The 22,042-nt window shown below is 44.5% G+C and overlaps 1 protein-coding gene across 3 annotated transcripts in view; it reads right to left on the bottom strand.

The window, feature by feature from the left end:
* Window positions 1-357: 357 nt before the first annotated feature.
* The window catches only part of LOC148013550 (uncharacterized), a 201,815-nt gene continuing 180,130 nt past the window's right edge, over window positions 358-22,042 (bottom strand). For all 3 annotated transcript variants that reach the window (XM_087667553.1, XM_087667554.1, XM_087667555.1), the window contains 2 exons: window positions 16,421-16,512; window positions 358-707 (listed from right to left, as the gene is read on the bottom strand). In XM_087667553.1, coding sequence (XP_087523679.1) covers window positions 482-707; window positions 16,421-16,512 — 318 coding nt within the window. In that variant the 3' untranslated portion in view covers window positions 358-481. The remainder of the gene's footprint in view (window positions 708-16,420; window positions 16,513-22,042) is intronic.

Below are 22,042 nucleotides of genomic sequence, written 5' to 3'. Positions count from 1 at the left end.
GGGTTTAACAACAAATACCCACATTATCAATTTATTTGATATGTTTAAAGGGAGTTTTGTATTGATCTTTTCCCCCTTTCTTTGCCTTTTCTATTATTTTATACTTGTCCCTTTGAATTTTGGATTTCGGTGGCTTTATTAGGGAGAATTTGGGTCTCAGCTCCAACTTCTCATCACAAGGAATGGAACCCCATCATGGACCTGCTATACATATCAACGCCAATCTGCAGCTTGTCTCTAGACCCACTCTGCTGAATGACACAGCCCCTGTTAATGATTTTACCAATGGGATTCCAGCACCCAATATCGATCACAACTTCCACATTTACAATTATGCTTTAGACAAAGAGCTCAAGCTGCAGAAGAAATGCCAAGAAGCCAATTTCAAGAACATATTACAGAAGGTGAGATTACGGATATATTGGGTACATACACAATGGCTTTGCTTCCTACTCCTATCAGATACAGTACAAAGAAAAGTCTACTTATGTTCCAGTTTGTACAGCTGTATGCAGCCATCATCTGACGCAGTTGCCAAACAAGATGCTGATCTTCTCTGATCAAGACAAAGAGAAATGCTGTTGATTGCCTCTGTATGGTCTTGGAAAGACATAGAATCCAACAGCGGCACTTCAGCAACATCTTTGTCTGCAATGCTGGCTTGCTGTCCGTATCTATTAGGGTAGATGTGCAGCTGACCATTTCCACTGCCACAAGCAAGTGAGAAAAACATCTTAGATAATTGCACGAATGTGCTGGTTGTCCAGGAAGATGCATAGCAAAGGTTGAGCAGTTAAGCAATAGTGCAAGCACAAATAGCTCCACCTTCTTTAACGCGATAGATTTTCAAATCTTAAACACTGGAAGATAATGAATAAAAGACTCAATATAGCAATTAGAACCTGATTACTCTAAGCAAATTAGTGTCACATACCTCCAACTACTGAATCTACATGTATAGATAAAGAATAATGCAATAGATTTTCAAATGTTAAACACTGGAAGATAAAGAATAAAAGACTATATAGCAATTAGAACCTGACAGTGCAACACTAAGGAAATTGGTGTCACGTACCTCCATCTACTGAATCTACATGTATAGACATGTTAGAGTTCATAATAAAATCATCCCCATTATGTGCATCAAAATTTTTGGCTCTTCTTACCAACTGGTGGAGAACTGCGGCTTTTCATCAATCTTCTAACCAACCTTCTGTCTTTAGAATAATTTGCAGATTTAAATGAGTTAGGGATTGAAAGGGCCCAATGGTATGTACAGATGGTTATGAAACGATGACTAAACACCAGTCTAGGATGTGTGTATAATGGTTTCTAGGCTGTCCTACCAAGAATACCCGATATCAATTATAGAGACTGGTAAAGTCATACTGTTTAGATCTATCATACCCCAATCTGGATACTGCAGTGCTTAGACCATTTCTGACATATCAGGCAATCTTTCATCCTTGGTCATCACCAACATGGGACTCAGGAGGTGATTCAATACCAAGTTATTCCACATTTTTAGGAAGTGGAAGGGGTCAGATTTTTGCATAATCATTCCAATACCTTTAATTACAAGATCTAAGACCTCATATCACAGGCATGATAACATTAACGATGCATGAAAGCTCAAACTTGTTTTCTCAATCAATCATTAAGGATCGAAAGTTACTCAAAATGGAGGGGTGTTATAGACATAAGAGTAACCTAATGGCTTACGGAATAAATCCCACAAAAGAGGAACACCAAAGCTACAATAATGGTGAAACATTGCAAACTCAAACATGGATTCTGAGCATAGGACCAAAATGACCTCATTAAAAGAGGTGCCAAGTCAACCATGGTGACACTGAGGTATGAGCATAAACTCTAAGATTGCAGGATACAATCAACAGCATTCATCTGGATAAAAACCTCATTAAAAGAGGTGCCAAGTCAACCATGGTGACACTGAGGTATGAGCATAAACTCTAAGATTGCAGGATACAATCAACAGCATTCAAACTGGATTTAAATTTTGTACGACTTTACATTATTTCTCCACAAATCTTTTCCCTAGATTTGTTATACTAGCACACTTTGTCCTGAACAAAACGTTCAAGAGAATGGCTGATTCTTGTTAGAAACACAGTTTAGCAATGATGGCATGGAGGAGGATTATTGGAGGACGAGATGGTTACTCATGGGACGAGAGAATATATGTAAATAGAAAAACAATTGAGGCTTATGAGAATTGCAAGGCTGGGACCAATGGGTGAACTTTGGGATTCTTTACCTGTGGATCTATGGAGACTATTTGCTGTGATGATAACTCCAAATATGGCATTTCCATGTGCACCTCAAAGTTGCCCAGACGATCGTGGTGCCCATGATCTCATATTACTTCAGCTTTGCTGCCATGGTCAAAGATTGTCTTGCTGGAAATCATGCAGTCCACTCACTTCATGTAGGGGAAAAAGACACACAGATTCTAATGTACTTGATTTCCTAGGATTATTTATATACAACTAAATGAATGCGGGACACTGCAATTTTAAATGTAAAGACACATGATAGCCCTCCAATGGACTTAGTGCTGCCATGTGTTGGGTAGCAGCTCTGGGTTTCCTTTGGTAGATTTTTTCTCGAAGACATGGGTATTTTACATAGTAAGACTCCGCTTCAGGCCTTATGGTGACATGTGCTCCTCCCCACTGTTGACTCATCTTGTCTGCTTTTGGCAAGTGGTCCTTACAAAGTCTTCTTAGCATCTCTCAAAAATATGATTGTCAACCAATTCCTTGCCAACTGAAATTTTAGCTACTTCTAAAAGTGTTTCTTGGGATGCAAAAAGAGAACCTCATCCCTAGTTGAACGGCTGACAGCTGGCCATACTTGGCTGAGCCTCTACTGCTGACGCATTGAAGCCCTCAAGCACTACTTTCACTCATTCTGTTCAGTATGAAGGAACTTTCGTGTGCCTTGAGAGTACTATGATCTATGAGAAACCATCTCAGATTATTGGCTTGTTTGGCAACCCTTGCTTTCCCTTGGCTTGGAACACCCTTCATAGGATTGGAAAATTAATAAATTGATCTTAGAGTAAGCATATGCAAATTAGATATAATATCTGCTTAAGGATAAGGGCAATTCATTATGGGGTCTCTACAAGGGGAGTGCTAGGTGGAAGTCTACAGTGATGGTGGCTTGGCCCAATACAACCCCTTTTAAATGCAAAGTCATCATTTGGAGTGTTGGTGGGCGGTCTCCGATTTGCTGTGGTCCTCTTGAGATGCACCATTTCACATGGCTTTGGCATTTTTTGTACTACAGCTGAGGAGACATCTTGTCATAGGTTTTTGTCTTGCTTACTTACTTGGTGCATATGGTCTCTCCTATCTAGAGTTTGGCATTCAGTTGCCAAAAACTCTACGCATAGGTAGGAATCAGTTTTTGGAACCCCAAATTTACAGCATTTGTGCAGCCACATGTACTAGTGGTCTTCACTTTCTATACTTTTGGAGATGTTGACATAAGTGGAATATAAAAAATGCTTTTATTTTTTATACCCATTCTGGCTTGCATAGCTATATAGATCATCTGTGAGGTCTCATTCAATGGCAGCTGGGCATCATTAAGTATCCAGGTCTTCCAACCAAGGATGATCTGGCTCCCTGGCATGCTGGCATCTCTACAGTCACTGTGTCTACAGTCTAATACTTAGTAGTCATGCAACTCTTGCACATTCTTTGTATTTATGAAATTGTCGATATGTGTGTGTGTGTGTGTGTGTGTGAGAGAGAGAGAGAGAGAGAGAGAGAGAGAGAGAGGGGGGGGGGTGTTACAAAAGGGCCTTAAGGCATTAGGTAGAAATAAGTGGGATCTCCTCACCACCCTATGAATTAGCTAGTTGATCATACGCAGTGTATGCAGTGGACACCATGAGGTTGATGGTTCCAAGGCAATTGGAGTCTCTGATGGCTTGGGGTTGTTCATAAATGTGGACATAATAAGTTAGACATGTTTTGAATAACACGATTTCTGGATGTGAAGTATAATCCATAAGCCTGCTCACACTTTTCCATAGAAATGTGAATATTCAAAAGGTAGGGACGGGGGACATGAAGATGACCAAACTTAAGTTTTCCAAGACAACAGCTAGAGCATACTTAGTGAGTGATGTTGTTAATCATACTTGGACGCCATAAACTTGCATCATGCACTGTGAGGCCATTGCAGTCACTGCGATCCTGCTTTGTAATCAAATGGTATGTCAGGGGACATAACCCACTTTTTGAGATCATAGTCTATCTCTGAAATAGCCTTCTTTGAAGTATCTCCATCTGTCCATCTGTTCGCTGAGGCAAGAGTCTGGATCAAGATATATATACATGCTCATCCATCACTAGACAAATAATCTAATCTGCTACCAAGAACAGACAGCATATCTTAACAGATGAAAACTCCTCTTAAGCGCCTGCATCTTGTCTACTGTGAGTATAGGATACCTGTCTGCCAACAGCTTCAACCATATGAAAATATCTTCCTTTAGAAGAGAGGTCGCTCTAGATCTGAGAAGTCTGTGTGTTCAATCTCCAATCTTGGGTTACTCCCTCAACCAGAGACCATCACGATCTAAGATCTCACAATGTTGTTGAAGAGAAGAGACTGCCTCCACTTCTCCAATTGAGGCCAAAGCTCTCTAATGTAACTTCGCTACCAGTCTCACAAGGTCAAATAATGGCTGCTGCAAACCTCCCATTCAAATCTTGTCCCAATGTCTCTTTCTGACCTAATGCGAAATCCAATGGACATTGGGTTGCCATAGCCTCAAAGCTCAAGGCTGCCTCCATCTAATCTCTAAAATTACTACTAGTCTCCTGGCTTAAGTGCTTGGAATCAAGCCTCCCCCAGATCTTGGGTGAATGAACCATCGCAGGCACCCTTAGGGTTTCCATCTCCTCCACTCCTGTTTCCATTAAACCAAATAAAATTTCCACTGACCTCTTTACTTGACCACAAGATCAAGAAAAGGCCCAACAAGAGGAAATTATCACAACCAGAAGAAAGTACCATGTGGCCATGAATCTGAACCCTAATAATAGAGGCTCAACACACCTTACCTTAGCAGATGCAATGCAACAGCTTGTTGATAGCTATTTTCTTGCATCTACTGAGGGAGTTATTTACATGGTTCTGTGGTACAGCAGATTCACAATCCCAAACTCTAGGCTTTTGCACCGCTTCCCCAGATAATCCTGTCACCCTCTTCCTAGTTCTCGTGGTTGAGTAATGTCAGTTGGTGGAGGTGGCACAATTCTCCTTGCTTTGTTTGCCGATGCCATGATAGGAGAGAGGGTGCCAAAGGTGCATGTGGCAATAGACATCAAGAGAATACCTAAAGTTCTAGAGATTGAGGCTCATTCAATCCCCCTCCCTGTTGTACGAATTCACCCACTGCTTTAAACAACCTGTCCTCATCTGGCTCGCCTCACCTAGCTGTTTGCAAGTGCTAAAAGCAGCAACATCACAAGAAGAAAAAGCAGCAGCAGTGCCACCATCGACCAGCACACAACAGCATCTACCATCAGTATATCAAGGTACGACATTACCATCGAGAAGTTCTCCTGTGTTGTTGGATTCCCAATATGAAAGACAAAGATCGAACTTCTCATGCGGCAAGGTGTGTGGAAAGTCATTTCCACCAAAGAATTGGGGCATGTTCGAGGGAATCCCCAGCTTCATGACGACTGGCTTGAAAAGAACAAGAACACTTTGCCATCATCAAGCTCACCCTATTTGATAATCAACTCCATCACCTTGACCTTATCAAAACAATAAAAGAGGTATGGAAAGTCTTCATACTACATTTGAGGGTGACATTTATAACTCAAAATTATTCCTGGAAATGTATTTGTTCAGTATGTCTTATAATCCCTCTCAACCTCTTTACACAAGATCTCGATCACCTCAGCCTTCTCTTTCAATCATTAACTACGCTTAACAATTGTCTAGATGATGATGAAAGAAGGATGTTCTCTGTAATAGTCATCTAAACGAAGATGAATTTAGTGAGACTATGATTCCTCTTAAATTGGCTAGGGAAATGAAGTATGAAGAAATGGTTGCCATTCTCTCTTTTTTTTTTTTTTCCAAAATGAAATGTGGCTGATAATATTACTCAAAAAAACTGATTACAACGGAGTGCTCATGCTCAACAGACTAGCTGGAGCTGATGCAAAGTCACAAATACATCATGTACACAAGCCTCTCAAGGCGGTTGGGGGGGGGGAATGGGGGCAAGAAGCCATGGAGGAGGGGTGTATCGCCATCTGGGGCTGCTTGCCTCCATCATGAAAAACAAGTCTTGGCCGCCCCAAGTACACATGAAATGACAACGAAGCTCCTGACAAGCCCTGGACTCGCCCTGCACCTGATCCCACCGGCCGCGGAAGGAGTGGATGATGGAGGTCCAAAGCTCTGCTAAGGTCACCTATATTGAAAGTCTCTCTCTGCCGAAAGCCTCTTGACACCGGGGCCTTCTAGATATGCCATCTAGTAAGACTCCCTCTGATATACCATATCTTAGAGCGGTCTGCTGTGGGCTCCAGTACCTGGCAGATGGGTAGAGCCTCCAAACTGACCACTGCGCACGACCCTGCCTCCTCACATGACCAAAGGTAGTGCTTTGGGGTTTCCAGAGGCTGCTATGTGTAGTGCTTACAACCTCCCTCCGTTTGCATCTGGGCAAGCCAACTTTCCACCGCCAAGCCTCCATGTGCCACTAGCCGTGTTACATTTATGGTCTAATACTTTGGGGAACAAGTGCGAGAGAAGACCGTCTGGGGGCCTTGGGCACCCGAATGGGGTCAAGGGGAGCCTAGGAAGTGAGTGAGTGAAAAAATAGTATAACTCACTTTAAGGAGACGGCTGGCGAGAGAGACACGAGGAGTGAGAAGTCTAGCCAGCACTTCCTAGACGTGACTAGGGGGAGAAACAGAGAACAGTCTCTCGTGCTTTATGACATAACTCAGGGGGGGGCACTTATGAGAAGTCCCCCGCATCTATTACGGATTGGCATCAAAAGTAACTGCACTTAACACTGGTATCAGAGCGGGTCACGTCAGTCGTCGTCTTTTTGGAAAGAGCCGTCGAGCTACGTCTTGTCGAAAGGTTGCAGGATTGGCGTGGATGGCAGGATTCGAACCTACGCGGGTGTCACCTGAGAGATTACTTCCGTGTTGGCGTTGCGGGCAGAGCCCATGTACTTGGCGTGGACGGCAGGATGGTGCAAGTCCACGAGAGAAGTCCCGTTTTAAGTTACAATTATGGTCACAGCTTGTTCACACGTGACCTGGCAGGGGGCTGTTTAATCCCCTCCTTATCTTGTGTTCCTGCCGACAGGCCTTATTCCCACGCGGCCTACACAAATTGGAGGAAAGTCGCACTGTTCCTCACGTGTTTTGCTATCACTAAGTTGTAAAGGCCATCGACATCTGCCCTATTATTGTAATCAGGGAAGTACCTCATTTTGTACGCAAAATTGTTATATTTTCTTTCTAATTCCAGTGTATTAATGGAGGGGAAAGAGACAGAGGGGGTAATCGAGGGCTCTAGTTACGGGGACCATCCTATGGTGGATCCCCATGAAACGGAAATTTAAGAAGAACAATGTGAAGAAATTTTTGCTACATGAGAACAATTTGATGATCTAACTGCTTGTGTGCAAGCACAGGGGGTTCAAATGGAGTTGCTAACTCAAGCACTCACAGAAATAAAATCTCAATTAGCCTTATTACTAGAAAGGGATATAGGTAATGTACAAACCTCAGATATTCCATCTTCATCGAAAGATCTTGATGTGACTATGTGAGACCCTAGGGAACCCCACCAAAAGCTGAGGGATAACCTAGTATTAAAGGATATGAAACCTCCTCAGTTCATGGAGAGGAAAAGGATAGAAATAAAGATACTATCTTTAATTTCCTCCAAAAATGGGAAGATTTGCATAAATTAAAGAATACTCCATCACATCTTCAGGCGTTGGAGGCTAGTTTAACCTTGGGGCCAAAGGCATATAAATGGTGGAGAACTTTAAAGGAGGCAAATAAAATACCTAAAACTTGGGCTCAATTTGAATCGATCTTTTTGAAAGAATTCCTTTCTGAAAATGAAATGGAAAGAAATTGGGAAGATTGGGATTTTGTCAGATAAAAGGGAAGACCTTTGCTAACATATCTCGAGGAGTATCGTGAGATAATCCTATAATTGAAGAAAAAAGATGAATTTCAAAAGACGGGGATTCATAAGGGGACTAGATAAGGCTTGTAAAAAGGAAGTGAAAAGGAGTTCACCTAAGACGCTTGAAGAGATGATTAAATTTGTATTAATCAATGAAGATAATACATGTCCAGGTGCACTCACTAGTCTCACTGATACGGAGCCCAAGGCTAAGGAATTTGAAGCCTCAAAATTTGTAGGCAAATTTAAAAGGAAAAAGACAAATTAAGGATTACCTTGATAAAGGGTTTATACAACCCAGCAATTCACCTTGGGCTTCGCCAATTTTATTGGTAAAGAAAAAAGATGGTTCTATGCGACTTTGTGTTGATTATAGAGCACTTAATAAAATAACGGTGAAGAATAAATTTTCTATGCCCAGAATGGAAGATCTTTTTGATCAATTACAAGGGGCAAAACTCTTCACAAAGATTGACTTAAGATCAAGCTATCACCAAGTAAGAATTAAGGCACAGGATGTTTCTAAGACAGCATTTCGTACTAGATATGGGCATTATGATTTTTTGGTGATGCCTTTTGGCCTCACTAATGCACTAACTACTTTTATGAAGCTGATGAATAGTGTATTACGGCCCTATCTAGGACACTTTGTAGTAGTCTTCTTGGATGATATCTTGATCTTTGGTAAATCAAGAGAAGAACATTTGGAACACTTACGATTAGTATTCCAATTGTTAAAAACACATTTCCTTTATGTGAAGAAAACTAAATGTGAATTCTTCGCACAAGAGATCAAATATTTGGGGCATATTATCTCGAAAGAGGGAATCAAGATGGATCCAAAAAAAGTAAGGGTAATTATTGAATGGCCATCTCCAAGGAACCTGGAAGAGCTGCAGATCTTCCTAGGTTTATCTGGATTTTATCGTAGATTCATTTGAGATTATGCCAAGATAGCTGTTTCAATGACGGACCAACTTAAAGGGAAAGGGAAGAGCTTTCATTGGGGAACAGACCAAAATGAAAGTTTTCAAAAACTTAAGGTAGCTATTGCTACAGCCCCAATACTATTAATCGTGGATCCCAATAAACCATTCGTGGTTGAAGTTGATGCCAATGATAGGGCAGTAGACGCGATCTTATTACAAGAAGGTCGATCAGTTGCTTTTGAAAGCAAGAAATTAGACCGTGCAAAACGGAATTATTCTGTTTATGAGAGGGAGCTGTATGCAATAGTACATGCAATGAAGAAACGAAGACACTATCTGTACGGTGCCAAACTTTTGATCTTTTCGGATCATGAAAGCATTAAGTGGCTTAATGACCAACGGGATCTACAAGGGCGTAAAGCCTGATGGGCCGAACTTCTCCAAGAGTTCGACTATGAAATAAGGTAAAGAAAGGGAAAGTACAATATAGTGGTTGATGCACTCAGCAGAATGCCCATCATAAATGAATTGAGTTTTACTCAGTTCACTTCCGATTTACTTGAATTCTTAAAAGGGAAATGCTAGGTTGATTCCGCATATTCCAACATATGGAAAGCAATAGCAAATGGGGATCCAAATGGAAGAGCCTCCACTGAGGAAGGAATATCTGAGGATGTTCAACAAGAAAATGGAGCATAAGGGGTTGCTTAAATGGGATTCAAGTGGAAGAATTTTACCATTGATAATGGTTATTTACTCTACAAGGGTAGGGTATGTGTCCCGAAAGATGAAGAAATAAGGCACTAGATACTCTTTGAGTGTCATGATACCCCTAGTGCGAGACATCCAGGAGTTAATAAGACTTATAGTCTTATTAAAAGGCAGTTCTATTGGCCTGGAATGAATCAAGACGTCCTTGACTATGTGGTCAAATGTAATAAATGCCAGGTTAATAAAGCTGAAAGATTGAAAATGGGAGAACTTCTCCACCCATTAGAGAGTCCTTCGGAAAAATGGGAGAGTATCTCCATGGACTTTATTGTCGCGTTACCCAGAACACAGAGGGGGCACGACTTTGTGTGGATGATTGTGGATAGGTTAACCAAAATGGCTAGGTTTATTCCAACTTCAACTAATGTTAAAACACCAGAATTGGCTAGATTGTTCATAGAGAACATATACCGATTGTATGGCCTTCTGGCAAATATAGTTTCTGATCGAGATAGAAAATTTGATAGTCAATTTTGGCGTGCTATATTTAGGAAGTTAGATACTAAACTTAGCATGAGTGTGTCGGAGCACCCGCAAACTGATGGGCAAACTTAAAGGGTTAACCAAATCCTTGACGATATGCTCAGAGCATATGTAAGTAAAAGGCAAACTAATTGGGAAGACTATCTACCGATAGCAGAGTTGGCATATAATAGTGCCAAGCACTCTTCCATTGGATATAGTCCATTTATGCTAATGTATGGGTTTCAGCCCAGAGCTCCTCATGCAGTAGGATTGCATAAGGAAAAGGTTGAAGCAGCCAGGGACTTTTTGGAGGATATGAATAATATGTTAAAATTTGCTCAAGAAAATATTAAGAAAGCTCAAAATTGAGCAAGAGCTTATATAGATTCTCATCGAAGAGACATCTCCTTTGAGGAAGGAGAATTGGTCTATCTTAAGGTGCCTGAACAAACTAAAACCATGAAAATGGACGATGTCCAAAGCTTTCGCCTAGATATTGTGGTCCTTTCAAAATACTTAAGAGGGTGGGGGAAAAGGCTTACAAGCTCCAACTACCTGTTGGTAGTAAAACACATCCAGTTTTTCATGTAAGTAAGCTAAGAAAGAAGCTGGGTGATATAGATAATCTAATCTTAAATGATAATATTGAGGAGCTATTAGATGACCAATCTAATCCACATGAACCAGAAAGAATTTTAAATGTTCGTAACAAACGAACAAGGAATACTATTTATCAAGAATATCTGGTCAAATGGAAAGATTGTTCGGAAGAAAGCTCAACATGGGAGCGAGTGAGTACTTTAAGAAAAAGGTTTCCCAATTTACAGTTGGACCTTCCAAGTATCGTTTTCGAGGACGAAACCGATTCTTAAGGGAGAGGAAATGTTACATTTATGGTGTAATACTATGGGGAACAAGTGCGAGAGAAGATCGTCCGGGGGCCTTGGGCACTCGAATGGGTCAAGGGGAGCCTAGGAAGTGAGTGAGTGCAAAAATAGTATAACTCACTTTAAGGAGACGCCTGGCGAGAGAGACATGAGGAGTGAGAAGTCTAGCCAACACTTCCTAGACGTGGCTCGGGGGAGAAACAGAGAACAGTCTCTCATGCTTTATGACAGAACTCAGGGGGGGGGCACTTATGAGAAGTCTCCCGCATCTATTACGGACTGGCATCAAAAGTAACTAGACTTTATAAGCCATAAGAAATACGATATCCTCCTTGGCCTCCAGCTATCCCATAGGCTGCGCCAGAAGGTCTGTTGTCGGAACAGCTCTGTGATGCTGTGCTCTACCCAGTGCCTGCTACGTGACGGCACCAAATCCATATCCTTCTGAATCAGTATGTGTTTGCCAATCCTGGTAGTGTACTCTAGGAGCCTCGGTGGCTTCTTGGCGACTACAGTAGTGGCCGGCCATAGCCACTCTCCTGCATCCCACTCCAGCTCATCAAGTGGTCTGCCCTCCTAGATCCAAAGGCGCCACTCCTTGAGCTCCTTCCAGAAAACATAGGGGTCCAGTCACCATGTCTTTCCCTGAAGGCCCACCACCCGAATCCTCCTCCACGAAAGGATAGCTATTCCCTCATCCTGCTGCCCTCTGTCAAGGGCCAGACGCCCCCCCTTCTGAACGGTGAAGAAAGTCCCTTGCGGGGCGCCGCCCACTCTACCTGCCACCTGTAGGGGGATGCCTGTTAGTGAAAACCTAGCGGCCCATACCTCCCCGGGCTCTATCGGCACTCGTATTGGGGGAGCAAGCCACTCTAGAGGTATTGCTGCATCTATCTCCCTTCTCCTCAACTCCACTCCTCTCTGGCAGCCTGATACTTATTGCAGCACCTCCTTGTCCGCCATCCTGTACACCTCCCGCCATGTCTTGATGGTATGAGCTAGCCGGGCCGGCCTCCCAACCAGCCCACTGGATGTGGGGGTGCTCACCAATCTGTGCTTCTTCCCGATCTTTGACCTGGGTTTTCCAGATCACCGACAAATGGTCTATCTCCTCCTGGCAGCCTGGGCGGCTCTGGATTAGGGCCTTATGGAGGCCTTGCCACACGTGGAGTAAGCTGTATAGGAAAGGTGATCTGGGGGGGGGGTGATTTGGGCTGATGTGAAGATCCATCTCAGGGACGACCTCCACTCATTGCCAAGCCTCGGCCTACAATCTTGAGGACTCTCCTGCAATAAAATCTTCCAGGTCTGCCCTCCTGGTGTGAGGCTGTGGACAACTAGCTTGCCCAAGAGGGCCATACTCTGATACTCTGGGTCTATGATCCCAAGCCCTCCCTCTAACTGATGCCGTATGATGGTCGTCCACGCCACCTTGGCCCTGGAATCCCTGGAGCCATCTGACCCTCACCAAAGGAAGTTTCGCTCTAGGCAGCGAGGCTGCACTACGTAGGATGAGGAGAAGCACCGACATGAGGTGATATATCAAGCCGTCGCAAGGAGGACCTGGTTGATCACTAGGGCTTGGCCGGCTGGTGAGAAGCGAGCCGTGCTCCAGTAGGCCAGCTTCCTCCGAATAGAATCAAGGACATGAAGAAATTGCTGTGGGCGGAGGTGATGTCAAGTCCCATCTGGAACCCTAGGTACAGGGGACGGTTTGTTCACCCATCTATATCCCAGGTGGATGGCCCACTCCGTGCTAGAGTCCGGGTTTGAGGAAACCCACCGACTTTCGCTAGTTGATCTTCACTCCCGCTGCAAGACGGAACACCTCAAGAGCTAGCCTCTCTCTCCAGCATCAACTCATTGTCCTCTATGTAGAGTGCTGTGTCATCTGCATACTCTGAGTCTAACAACTCAGTTCCTCTCTCATTGGAAGTCGGAGGCCGTGTAATCCGCTCACACGTGACCTGAGGAAATGGAACATCGCCTCTGTAAAGAGTAGAAACAAGTATGGGGCAGGGGGCAGCCCTACCGTACCGATCTCTCTAGCCGAAACTCCTCCCCACGCCTACCACCTATGAGAACCTTGCTGGTGGCTGATCTGTAAAGTGCAGAGACCCCGCGAATCCAAGCTTGGGGAAAACCCAACCTCACCATGGTGCCCTCTAGGAAGTCCCAGTCCACCCTGTCATAAGCTTTCTCAAAATCCAAGATTAGTACGGCCAGTCTCTGCCCACTGTGCTGAGCCCACTCTATCGCCTCAAAGAAGGTGAATACATTGTCCAGGATGCTCCTATCCTGGACAAAGCTTGTCTGTGTGTCATGGATGATGTCTTGCAGCACGCGGCGTAGTCGTCTACCAATCATCTTTGCCAATGCCTTTCAGGCCATTGACAATAATGTGATCGTCTCCACTGGGAAAGCTCCAACTGGTCTCCCCCTTTGGGGAGAAGACTGATAAGGCCTGCCGAGAGACTCCCTGGCATTTGTCCTGAAGTGAAGATCTCCTAGAAGGCCATCAATAGGGGGTCCTTCACCACTTCCTAGTAGGTAGTGAAGAAGGCCTTAGAGAGGTCATCCTCTTCCGAGCATTTCTACCCGTCCTGTGTATGAAAAGCCTCCTCTAGTTCCTTCTCTGTGAAGGGGGCTAGGAGGGAGTGTCCCATCTCCTTTGAGACGAGGGGCGGGATGAGATCCCAGACCTGCTGTCTACATTGTTGCCCTCTAGCTGACGCTGTCTCCTGCTGGAACAAGCGACTGTAGTAGTCGGTGGCGATCTCCATCACCTCGTCTGGGCTAGAATGAGTCCTTCTATACCGATCTCGAAGGCTGCATATCTGCTCTCCTGAGGAGCAAGGCTGGTGCACCTAGAAGAACTCCATATTGGATCCCCTGGTGCCTCATGTAATAATCTTTGCGTGGCTGCAAGGTCCCGCTAGAGTGCTCTCTCTTCATCCCAGCTTTGTTGCTTAGCCTGTATGGCTGCCTCTTGGCAGATTCTGCTCGACTCGGCTATGGCCTCTGCAACCTCCTCTGCTCGACTCGGCTATGGCCTCTGCTCGACTCGGCTATGGCCTCTGCAACCTCCTCTGCGACCCGGTCCCTCCTGCCCCCCTTCTTGGTCCAAAACTGCTCAATCTGTCTCGTCATCTCCTCCCTCCTATAGATCGAGTCAGGGATCCGACAAGCTTGTGTATCTAGGGCAGATGCTGGGGGATCTAGTGTCGGGAGAACTGGGCAATGGTCGGACAACATGGTGCTAGCCAATTGCTCAATTTGGCCTCCACGAGAGCCACCTCTCTCTCACATAAAACTTGTCCAACCGCTCCAGCAAGACTCCCCCTAGCCGCCTGTATCCCCAAGAGAAGTCTAACGACCTCTCCCTCCTGTGGAAGGCAGGGTCTCTCCAGGCATTGTGTGCTCCTACTACCAGTAGAAAGATCTCCCATGCCTCTTGCTGTTCCCCAGCATGCTGTGGTAGTTTCTGCCTCTGCTGTGCTGGTCCTCCAAAGCTTCCAGGTTGTTGAAGTCTCCGCCAACGATCCAAGAGTCCACCTCTAGGAGTCCATCCGCGATCTCCATTCAGAACCTGCTGCGTGCCCTAACCTCCGTAGGGGCATAGACATTGAGGACTCCAAGGCACGAGTCCCCAATATCCAATCTGATCCATAGAACCCTCCCTACCACTATCGTCTCGTGGTCTCGTACACAGGCAGTGAGACTCGGGCCAATAGAGGTGCATACACCTTCACTCCTGCCGTGGGCACCTATGGTGTGCTCCTAGTAGGTGTGCGAGCTGCAGGAGTACCTTTCCCACCCGTTGGCAGATATTTGCAAGGTACTTAGTCACATGCATTATTATTTTCTAGGGGGGGAAACTTGCACTTACAGGCTTACAGTGATTCAGATTGGGCTGGTGATGCAGACACTAGGTAGTCTACTAGTGGACACTGTTTCATGCATTTCATGGCTCAGCAAGAAATAGCCTCTACAGTGGCTACCTCGTCTTGTGAGGCTGAGTAGAAGGCAGCCTTCACAACAATAGTGGAATGTGTATGGTTGCGGAGCTTGTTGGTTGATCTACATTTACCATTGGAGGATCCTACACCCATTCTTTTTGATAGTCAGAGTGCTATTGCAGTAGCACAAAATCCTGTGTTTTATGCTCTCATGAAACACATAGAGGTGCATTACCATTATGTTAGAGAGAGATGCTATGCAAGAGAGATCAACTTGATGTATGTACCCACATAGAAAAATGTTGTAGACATTTTCACCAAGGCACTACCACGTGAGAAGTTTGAGGCTTTTCGAAAGTCCTTAAACTTGTTACCCTTTGGTGATTGATCATCCTTGTACTTCATCACATTGTCATTGCAGGGGGGTGTTAGAATTTGCCGATTCTATGGGTAGCGCCCAATGTAATTTGTGTGGTGCGGACACTTATTAACGTGTCAATGTAAGGTGTGTACACCTAGTGTCTTAGAAACTTGACACTAGGCTCTAGAGTAAAATAAACCTAACTCTAGTTAGTTGGTGGAAGACTGCTTAGGTCAACCCTTGACCTAAACATAAGTTGTACTTTCACTCTATCTTTCATTCTAGCAAGTACACTCTTTTCTTTTTGCTTCAGCTCACTGTCTTGCTGTCATTGTCTCTCCTCTCTCTCTCCATAGCTGGCTGCCATTTTCCAACAATGGGTAGCACTAGCCTAAAGCAATGTACTCGCATGACAACCTTGCCTCACTGATTACCTACGGTCCAAGCATCTTGAAACTCATTACCAATAATAAAGTAACCACCCAAAGTTTAAGATACAACCATGATTTTACAAAATTTGTCGCCAAAACCCCATCTTTCCAAAAAAATTGGACTATAAGAATAATTGAGCAATGTTCTGAACAAAAGACAGCTCCATTTACTCTATATGATTCCTAATGATTCCTATATACAAGACAAGTCAGTTACAGAGCACATCTTAGTACCTGCTATGTTGATAGAACACCTAGGTGTCTGCAAACATCACTACAAATTCTGTTTGTTTTGGGGTGTGCATAAAATGATTTACAATAGATATTTTGAAACACGAGCACATGAACCTAACATAACACATCTAAGCATTTTGCAAAGCTATTTTGAACTTACCTCCCAGCAAAAAGGATGTCACTATTTGCCTCAACACATTTAAGAGATGATTTGCAGTCATATGTAAGAAGGCTAGCCCCATCCATTTTCATCTGAAAAAAAACATATTGAAGAACAAGCCTTTTATGCAAATAGAGGTAAAATATTATTTGCTATCATTGTGGAAGTTATACCATTGTGGAAGTAGGTTCTTTTACCAACTTACATATTAACAGACGTGAAGGTGTCAAAGTGCTCAATAGGTACAAATATTAGTCAATAATGATATACCCAGACCTTCAAACTGACGGAAAATGAAACTGGGATTTAGATGAAACTACAGGGCCATAGTAATGATTTCAAGCTGAGGGGAAATGTAACCAACCTTTAGGCAAAACCACAAGGCCATAGTAATGTACCCTGCAAGCATGTTGAACTTGAACTATACATCAGCAAATAAACAATTGGTAATTGAGGTAGATTGCTCCCACACTATCATAGACCTATGGGCTAAGCTTATTGTTTGGGGTATTCTTCCAGGCAAGGAGGCTTGGAAGAAACTTCTTTAGTCTATTACATATACATATGGAGGGCCATGGCACCCCAACATTCACTCCATCTTTCAAGAGATCAGGACCAGAGACATAGGGAGGAGCTTTGAGGTTAAATCTGCAGCTGCTACTATCAAAGCATGGAGATCTCCAACATCAGGCCTTCATCAGCTACCATTGACTACAAGAGAAGAGGAGGTATCATCTTCTCTTCAATCACTATTTGAGATCAGAGTGGGGCCACACTCTTGGACAAAGGACTTATCTATCATGGGGAACATTCTCTTTACAAGTGTCTCCCTCAGTGGGAGATTGCTCTTGCATTTCAAGAGCTACCACAGGAAATTTAGAGGCATAGGCTATATACAGGGTCGCAAGGGGGTCAAAACTATGTCTCAGGCTGTGATAAAGGGAGCTCCACCTGACTAGTGGACGTTCACACACTTCTCAAACCTGGGTTGGTCTATTCTTCAAAGGAATATCCTTCTAGCAGTCATAGTTACTAGCAGATATAGGACATTCACTTTTACAATGCCTCTGGTGAGAGGACTTTGACCAGAGTTCATTGGATAGTCCAGATAGGGGATGAGAGTAATGGCATATTGTGAGGGGAAGTGGTACATTGACCCTCACCCAACCATTGGTTTGTTAGATAGTTGGAGATATCGGTCTTATCCAAGGAGGCCTCAATAGAAATTACAATGGGATCGAGGAGATGGGCTGTGGAGGGATCCATTCCTTGATAGGCCATGCAATGTGGCCTTCTTTGGCTACACTACTAGTCTTGTGAGGAGGAACCAGATGAGCAAGACCAAAGCACAGCTGACCACCACCTCCTATTGGCACAAAGAGAGCATTCATACCAATATGATTTTTGGAGGAGGCTACTGACAGCTTTAGGCCTGGGAAGATATCCCTCTTCCAATTGCTATTAGCTCATAGGAGCTTCACAGTTGAAAGTTGGCTTGGATATGGCATGGACCTAGCGACATGTGCCTGATGTGGTGAGCTAGAGACATAGAAACACTGCCTATGGGATTGCTCCAAAGCTTAGGTCTGGAGGAGAGCCCTTAGGATGATATTCCATGGCACAACTGAGATGATGGTGGAGACATGGGGGGCTTTAGCCTGGGTCATAGATAAAGGGCCAACATATGGCTATGAGGACATTCAAGAGAGTCCCTTCCTTATCACTGGAGAGCATCTAAGCTCAATCCCCACTCTAGACTACTCATAGGCACAATAGACCTAGGGATATTGTCACAAATGGGAACTGATTGCCAATATCATAGCTTGGTACATTTGGATTGCAAGATGTAGTCATGCTATAGACCTTCTGCACGTATCCACAATAGAGACTCTCTCGTGGATTTGGACAAGATCATCCATACTCTCCATGGTAGATGGGAGAGAATGCAAGGCAACTTTGAGAGGATGAGGAGGAGACAAGCCTTCTTGCAGACCTAGGATTCTGGCGTTTCTTTCCACACTACATTTCAGATGGTCTAGCATTATAGCCCACTAGATTGGTTGCTCACACAACCATTGTGTTTGTGATGTACTTAGATACCTCTCTTTACAGAGTTCCTTGTACCTTCTATTTTGCCTTGCAGAGGTTTTTTCTCTGAGGTGCTATTAATAGAATTTCTTTTCTTGCAAGAAAAAGAAGGCTCCCACACTAAAAAGATGAAACTTGTTGGCTCTAGGGACTAGTGCCCCTTGCAATGTTTCTGTTAGAATATAAAGAGTTGCCAATTCAAGTACAAGAGCTGACACTAAGCTGGTAATGTGTTCAAGGCTCATACATCCTGATGACTACTGGCTCAAGTACCATCCTAAGGAGCTAAAATGAATAGTAGGCCTAAGGAAATACTTGCATGCACACATTCCAATACTGCCATTCAAACCCTAATCCTAGCTGGTTACACAAAGTGAACAGCTAATCAGTGATCCACAACACAATCAGGTTTAAATCTTGAGCTCAAGTCTCTAATTTCCTCCACCAAATGGCACATGCATCAAGCATAGACCAAAGACAAAAAGAAGCAAAGAGAAAATTCTGCAAATTGGTTGTCAAACAGTGACCAACATCAATTTCTCACTCACATGCATGTCAAAAATAGGTCATCTACCCCTGATCATGCATTTAATTCAAGGAAGTGGTTGAAACCTTCCTCAAAACCTTAGTCTAGGACATTAAATCATTTAAATTTCTAATCCTTATGACAACAAAGGTCATTTCCAAGGGAAAATTCAATGTCCATGGCCAAGATCTGACACCAAGCACCTATGGGTACATGTCACAACTTCTGTCAATGTCCCTCACTGCACCCAAGCTAGGATAATCTGTCACGAGGACACACATCCCACTTAATCTCACATGCACACCTCACATATGCACAATTTTTGTGTCACAACTTTATGTGTCCGAAGAGTATTAAGTAGGCATATACATGGTGAGACTCTCAAGAGTTGATGGCTTCTCAAGGTGGTTGGCAATGGGCCATCCCCATCGCCTTACAATTCCAAATTATAGGATGAGAAAACATTTGACGGCCCTTTTTATATAAGAGAAGCTAGAAGAGGCACTCTAGCATTACCCTCAAGCAAGTGCCCAAGAGAAGATGGACTATATAAGTCCTTCGTTTTTTTTTTTGTGCAAATAAAATGTGGCTGATTATATTACTCAAAGAAACTGATTACAACGGAGTGCTCGTGCTCAACAGACTAGCTGGAGCTGATGCAGAAACACAAATACATCATGTATACAAGCCTCTCAGGGAGGTTTGGGGGGGGATGGGGGCAAGAAGCCATGGAGGGGGGGTGTATCGCCATCTGGGGCTGCTTGCCTGCATCACGAAAAACAGGTCCTTGCCACTCCAGGTATGCATGAAATGACCACAAAGCTCCTGACGAGCCTTGGACTCGCCTTGCACCTAATCCCAATGGCTGCGGAGGGAGTGGATGATGGAGGTCCAGAGCTTTGCTAGGGTCACCTGTGCTGAAAGTATCTCTCCGCCGAAAGTCTCATGACACCGCGCCTTCCAGATATGCCATCCAGTAAGACTCCCTATGATCTCCCATACCTCAAAGTGGTCTGCTGTGGGCTCCAGTATCTGGCGGATGGGTAGAGTCTCCAAACTGGCCACTGCGCACGACCTTGCCTCAATGATGAATATCATGTCTTGCATCTCGGCCTCATACAAAAGGTGACGGCCCTAGCTGATTGCCTGCCAGCAGAAAGCTCCCCATGAGATATATCCAAGTTTGGGTGTTGTACGGCGAAGGATGCAGCAAGCTCCTCTCCACACGAGCTGCGTCTCCTCACATGCCCAAAGGCAGTGCTTTGGGGTTTCCAAAGGCTGCTGTGTGCAATGCTTACAACCTCCCTCCTTCTGCATCTGGGCAAGCCAACTTCCCACTGCCAAGCCTCCATGTGCCACTAGCCATAAGAAATATGATACCCTCCTTGGCCTCTTGCTATCCCATAGGCGGCGCCAGAAGGTCCGTCGGAGAGCTCCGTGATGCCGTGCTCCGCCCAGTGCCTGCTACGTGACGATGCCCAATCCATATCCTCCTGCATCAGTACGTGTCTGCAAATCCTGGCAGTGTACTCTAGGAACCTCGATGGCTTCATGGCGACTGTAGTGATCGGCCATAGCCACTCTTCTGGATCCCACTTCAAGTTATCAAGTGGTCTGCCCTCTCAGATCCAAAGGCGCCACTTCCTAAGCTCCTTCGAGAAAACATAGGGGTCCAATCGCCATGTCTTCCCCTGAAGGCCCACCACCTGAATTCTCCTCCACAAAAGGGCAGCTATCCCCTCATCTTGCTGCCCTCTGCCAAGGGCTAGAGACCCTCACTCCTGAATGGTGAAGAAAGTCCCTTGCGGGGCGCCGTCCACTCTACCTGCTACCTGTAGGGGGATGCCTGCTGGTGAAAACCTGGCGGCCCATACCTCCCCGGGCTCTATCGACACTCATATTGGGGGAGCAAGCCACTCCGGAGGTATTGCTGCGTCTATCTCCCTTCGCCTCAACTCCACTCCTCTCTGGCAGCTTGATACTCGCTGCAGCACCTCCTCGTCCGCCATCCTGTACACCTCCCGCCATGTCCTGATGGTACGAGCCGGGCCGGCCTCCCAACCAGCCCATTGGATATAAGTTACTAGGACCTCATTTGGCTTCAATGTAGGCCTCATTTCAACTTTTCAAGAGATTATGGTATCAAGGGCTATGCTAAAGAGTTTCCAAGGGACTAATCGACCTCATTCCCAAGGGAAGTGGAGGCACATTGAAGATCACACAATGAAGGTCGATTGCTTGGAAGTGCCTACAAGATCTTTGCAAAGGGAATCAATCTCAAACTAGCCCCATTGATGTCAAACATTATCCACCCACCCAAACTAGTTTTATCCAAGAGCGCAACATCTTGGACCTTATTGTGCTCTTTCTTGACTTCAAGAAAGCATACAACCACGTGGATTGGGAGTTCTTGAGGATGGGATTCTAAAGCAGTGGGTTAGGGGAGTAGCAGCTCTCTTCATTAGCACACAGCCATGTTATGACCGGAGAAGCCAAAAGAGAGAGATTCAGAATTCATACATCAGTAAGACAAGGTTACCCATTAGCTGCCTTCTTGTTTCTTTCATAGCAGAGGCCATGAGTTCCTCCTTGAGAGAGATCCATAGGTATTGAAGGTCTTAGGCTACCCATCCTTGGGTCTGAGCAACTTCTTGATGTGGAATTGGCTGATGAAAAAGCAATTTAGTTAGACAATGATGAGATTAAATTTAGGGCCTTTGCAGCAGCCAAGGAGGTCTTTTACAGAGAAGCACATGACTTAATGAATTGGCACAAGTCCTATGGTTTTTGGGTACGTGACACTAGGCAGCCGGAATGGTGACCATATGAGGATTTCACATGCCTCCCCAAAGGAACCACAGTGAGATATCTTGGATACCATGTGTGATTGACAATACCCTAGAGCACTAGATGGCACCTTTCTTTTGAACATAATACAGAAGCTCTTGTATTGTAGCTCTATGAGACTCTTGTTAGCAGAGAGTAGTGGCCTTCCACTAGGTCTTTCT

This window comes from Lygodium microphyllum, chromosome 26 (genome assembly GCF_053477565.2).
Source record: "Lygodium microphyllum isolate KBCC chromosome 26, Lygodium_microphyllum_v1.1.10, whole genome shotgun sequence".
NCBI lineage: Eukaryota > Viridiplantae > Streptophyta > Polypodiopsida > Schizaeales > Lygodiaceae > Lygodium > Lygodium microphyllum.
The sequence above is the reverse complement of the archived record's forward strand: the minus strand, read 5'-3'. Positions and strand labels throughout refer to the sequence as shown.